Source organism: Dipodomys ordii, unplaced genomic scaffold (genome assembly GCF_000151885.1).
Source record: "Dipodomys ordii isolate 6190 unplaced genomic scaffold, Dord_2.0 Scaffold217, whole genome shotgun sequence".
Lineage (NCBI taxonomy): Eukaryota > Metazoa > Chordata > Mammalia > Rodentia > Heteromyidae > Dipodomys > Dipodomys ordii.
Window position 1 is genome coordinate 532,074 of NW_012267433.1, and position 5,337 is coordinate 537,410.

At 48.2% G+C, this 5,337-nt stretch overlaps 1 protein-coding gene across 1 annotated transcript in view; it reads left to right on the forward strand.

The window, feature by feature from the left end:
* Nucleotides 1-4,159, forward strand: part of Spata33 (spermatogenesis associated 33) — a 5,743-nt gene extending 1,584 nt beyond the window's left edge. The window contains exon 3 of the mRNA XM_013035666.1: nt 3,806-4,159. Coding sequence (XP_012891120.1) covers nt 3,806-4,011 — 206 coding nt within the window. The 3' untranslated portion in view covers nt 4,012-4,159. The remainder of the gene's footprint in view (nt 1-3,805) is intronic.
* Nucleotides 4,160-5,337: the final 1,178 nt, after the last annotated feature.

Genomic DNA, 5,337 nt, shown 5'->3' on the forward strand with positions numbered 1-5,337 from the left:
GGGCACCCCCTGCGCCCCTCCCCCGGAAGCAGGCACCCCCTGCGCCCCTCCTCTTCTCGGAGGTCCCCTGGCTCTGAACTCGGGCTTGCACTGGTTTGGCCCGTATCTCTAGCCCAGCTTTTTGAGGGCCATTTTTTTTTCTTTTTGGGTCCGTTCATGGGGCCTGAACTCTGGGCCTGCGCGCTGTCCCTCAGCTCCCCAGCTCAAGGCCAGCGCTCTACCACTGAGCCACCTTCCCAGCCCATTTGCGAGCCACTGTTGGAGATGGAATCTCTTAAGTCTTTTCTGTCCAGGCTGGCTTCAAAATTGAGACCCTGCAGATCTTAGCCTCTTGAATATCTAGAATGACATTGAGATCAATGATTAGGGGCGTTTGTTTCAGGACTTAGGCATAGGAGAATTTGCAGAATTCTTGGTGGACTGTGCAAAGTCAGGTACTCTCCAAAGTGGTAGATGCATAACAGTCCAGAGAGAGCTTGATTTGAGGTCACTCAATGTCACCCAGGAGGGCTGAGTAACTTCTGGTAGCTTCAGTATGTCAAAGCCTTGGAGCAAAGCCTCGAGAGAGACTGCTCAGAGTGTAGTGCAGCCCCTGAGGATGGAAGCCCATCATGGAGAAGAGATTTGTGGGTGAAACAAGAGAGTGAAATAGTTTGCCCACATACTGAGAAGCAGCCTAGTGTGGTCACACCTTGGGCATGTGGTGAAGATGAAGCCACAAGAGCAAGATGAAGCCTGAAGTCTTCCACCTATTTTATCATGGGTAAAATGGATGGCTTTGGAGATGGATCTGAAAACAGGGGAGAGGCGATGAGCTGTGAGCCTTGGAAAGGCCAGTAGGGGACGCAGAGCCTGAGGGAAGACGACAGAAAGCCCTTTGCTGCCTCCCACTAAGATAATTTCCAGATAGATAAGAGCAAATAGCAAAGTCAGTAGGGAAAAACAAGGATGCAAATATTCCATCTGATTTCTCACTGTTGAGAGTCTAAGCCTTGAAGAAAAAAAGTTATTTTTTAATTAGTGTACAAATTATACAAAGAAGTTTCACTGTGGTATTTCCATGTTTGCATATATTATACGTGATAGGATTAATCTTTATTACTTTTTTTTTCTTTCTGTCTTGGAGCTTGAACTCAGGGCCTGGGCACTATCTCTGAGCTGCTTTTGCTCAAGGCAAGGGCACTACCACTTTGAACCACAGCATCACTTCCAGATTTCTAGTGGTTAATTGGAGATAGGAGTCTCAGAATTTCCTGCCTGGGCTGGCTTCAAACCACAATCCCCAGATCTCAGCCTGCTGAGTAGCTAGGATTACAGGCGTGAGCCACTGGTGCCCAGCTTCTGTTACTCATGATTTTCCCCATCTCTTAGTTTTGAGTAGTTTTTAGTGGGTCTTATTATGCCATCTTCATCCACAGACATAGTGAACTTCGATAGCACCTCCCTTCCCCTTATTGTCTCTCTCCCCATCCCCAATCTTACCTCCCAGTCTCACATTTACAGCAGTGCACAAAAGGTGTTGAAGAGGCTGACTATACTAATGTTGAAAACAACTCCCCTTGACAGGTGCCAGCTACCCAGACGGCTAAGATCTGAGGATCAAGGTTCAAGGCCAGCTAGGACAGGAAAGTCATGAGAATGTTACTTCCAATAAACTGCTAAAAAGGTTGGAAGTGGAGCTATAGATCAAGTAGTAGAGCACTAGCCTTGAGAAAGAAAAAAAAAAAGCCCAGGGTCAACGCCCAGGCCTGAGTTCAAGCCCCAGGACCAGTACACACACACACACACACACACAACACACACACACACAACACAACACACACACACACACACACACATAATCTCCTCAGCCAGGCACTGATGGCTCGTGCCTGTTGCTTAAGGAGATTCAATCTGAAGATTGAAGTTTAAAGCCAGTCTGAACTGGCAAATCTGTGACTCTTATCTCCAAATAAGTGAAAGTATGGCTCATGTAAGTGGCAGAGTTCCAACATTGACTGAAAAAGCTAAGCAAGAGCTCAAGGTCCAAGTTCAAGCCTTAGTACTGGCACACAGAAACAAAGGGCACTCGGCCAAGACTGCCAACTGTGAGTAAGCCAAGCATGAGAGACACTGAGTTGGGGGGGGTGGAGAGCCAGACGGGTGCTGGTGGCTCATACCTGTAATCCTAGCTTCTCATAAGGCTGAGATCTGAGGATCGACGTTCAGAACCATTCTAGGCAGGAAAGTTCATGGGACTCTTCTCTCCACTAAACTACACACACACACACAAAAAAAAGCTGTGGTTCAAGTGGTAGAGTGCTAGTCTCAAGCAAAAAAGTTTAGAGACCACACCCAGGCTTTGAGGTCAAGCTCCAGGATCTTTATAGAAATCAATTTGAAACTGTAACCCCTCTGTACTCACCTTTATAAAAATAATATTTAAAAACCAATTGGATTATATATGTATATGTTTTATTTGTTGCCAGTCCTGGGCTTGAACTCAGGGCCTGAAACTATCCAGGAGCCTCTTTGTGCTTCAGGCTCTATAATTTGGGCCACAGCACTACTTCCAGCTTTTTCTGAGCCTTAAGCAGAAGAGCTGAGGGACAACACCCAGGCCCTGATTTCAAACCCCAGGACCAGAAAAACAACAGAGACTGTGAATGTTCTGGATACATATGGATGTATATGGGGAAAGACCTCTCTGTACTGTTCTAACAGAGGCCTAAAGCCTGTGCTTAGCCTTGGCCCAGTGAGGCTAATCATAATCAGCACTTCTTTACTTTTTTTTTTTTTTTGGGTCATGGGGCTTGAACTCTGGGCCTGGACGCTGTCCCTGAGCTCTACAGCTCAAAGCTAGTACTCTACCACTTGAGCCACAGCACCACTTCTGGTTTTCTGGTGGTTTATTCGAGATAAGAGTCTCATAGACTTTCCTGCCTGGGCTGGCTCTGAACCGTGATCCTCAGATCTCAGCCCCCTGAGTAGCTAGGATTACAGGCGTGAGCCACCGGTCCCCGGCTCTGCCTGTCTACTTTTAAAACCTGAAGCTCAACAGCTTTACAACAGGTATGTATTCCCTGTAACCTTAGCAATATTAGAAGTGCCCATTTCTAGTGCCTTCTGTTAATCAAGTTCTGCACAGAGGATTTACCAGTTAGAACCCTTTGGCACTTGGCCATTCGAGCAGACACGCCTTTCTCGCCTGCTCTCCTTCCTGTGTCTGTCATCCTGCAGGTCCTCTGTAGCTCATAAAATCTAAAGAATCTTTCCTGATTCTTTTTTTCTTCTTTTTTCCAGTCCTAGGGCTTGAACTCAGGGCTTGAGCACTGCCCCTGAGCTGCTTTTGCTCAAGCTCTACCACTTGAGCCAAAGCACCACTTCTGGCCTTTTCTGTGTATGTGGTATTGCGGAATAGAACTCAGGACATCATAAATGCTAGGCAAGCCCTGTACCACTAAGCCACATCCCAGCCCCTCCTGTTTTCTTTCTTGAAGAGGGTATGCAGGAAGAGGAGGGAAAAACTAAGTCAGGGAAGGGGTAACATTATCCAAAAAGAAATGCATTCATTTCCTGACTTTTGTAACTATAACCCATTTGTATATCACCTTTATAGTAACAATAAAAAAAAGCACAAAAAAGAGGTATTAGTATTTACTGTATATAGCAGTGGTGAATTTATTTGAGCTTTGGGAGATTTATGTGGTATTTTTTCCTAACTACAAATCTGATTCCTTAACTTGTACCTAAGTCAGGCCTTGTGTGTGTTGTTGAAGACGTTCCCTCACACCCGCTAAATGCCTGGGTCTTTTTTTCCCTCTAGAGAAACCTGATGTAAAACAGTCGAGCAGGAAAAACACCATCACTCCACAGATCGTCATCACTCGGGCCTCAAAGGAGAGTATAGTCAGCTACAGTTCCACTGGAAGTGAGGAGCAGAGGACCATCCGGGAACAGGCTGAATGGGGCCCCTACCGCCGACACAGGAACCCCAGTACAATAGCAGCCTACCTGCCTGACAAAGAGTAAACAGAAGCTTCCAGTCGCTGTCCTTCTTTGCTGCGACTGAGTCCCACTATGGGGCTCTAAGTGACCATTGGGTCGTTTCTCCCCAGAGCCACTGGCAGACAGATATGGGGGAAGCTACTGGCTCAGATACTGTGATACTAAAGGAATAAACTAGCTCATCACTGTTGGAAGTGTCAGGCTATGCAGTGTAGGGAAAAGTGGAAGAGACCGTCTCAACCAACAAAAAAAAAATAGGCTGAAGTCATGGCTCAAATGGTAGCATGCCAGCCATGAGCCACCAAGTGAAAGCACAAGGCCTTGGGTTTAAGCTGTAGTACCGGAAAAAAAAAAAAAGTAAAAAGCTGGGTGCTGGTGACTCACTTGTAATCCTAGCTACTCAGAAGGCTGAGATCTGAGAATCATGATTCAAAGCCAGCCAAGGCAGCAAAGTTGGTGGCAATCAGACTTTTTTTTTTTGGCCAGTTCTGGGGCTTGGACTACTCAGGGCCTGGGCACTGCCCCTGAGCTTCTTTGTGCTCACAGCCAGCTCTCTACTGCCTCAGCGCCACTCCTGGCCTTTTCTGAGTAGTTTATTGGAGATGAGAGTCTCACACCTGTAATCCTAGCTACACCGGAGGCTGAGATCTGAGGATCATGGTTTGAAGTCAGCTCATGCAAGAAAGTCCATGAAACTCTTATCTCCAATCAAACACCAGAAAACTGGAAGTGTCACAGTGGTTCAAAGTTGGTAGAGCATTAGCCTTGAGTGGAAAAGCTCAGGGACAGCACCCAGGTAGGGAGTTCAAGTCCCATAACTGGACCCCCCACCCCACAAAAAAGAAAAGTCTTGCAGACTTTTCTAAGCCTGGGCTGGCTTCAAACCCCGATCCTCAGGTCTCAGCCTCCTGAGCCACCAGTACCCTGCTTGGTGATCAGACTATTTCCAATTAATCACCAAAAAGAAGTGGCGCTGTGGCTCAAGTGGTAGAGCACAGCCTTGAGCTGAGTAGAAAAGGTACATGGTGGTGCCCAAGCCCAAATTCAGGCCCCGAGACGCTGACGGTATGTAAAGACAGCTTTGCACACGTGTTTCACCCTGTCCCTGGTACTGAGGTGTGAACTCCAGCCCTGGCTCCTCGGGCAGGTTCCTCGGACTGAGTCTCGGCTCCGGGCGGCGGCGTCGCCGGGAGCCGCCAGGCCTGGCGGAAGTGGGTTTCGGGCCTGGCGCCGCCCGGAGCCCTGGGAGACGGCCTCAGGCTTTCCTGCCTGGCTGGCCGGGGCCGGGGCGAGGCCGCCGGCACAGAGGTCAGGCTCCGGCGGGAGAGCCTCTCGGTGCCCAGCAGGAGG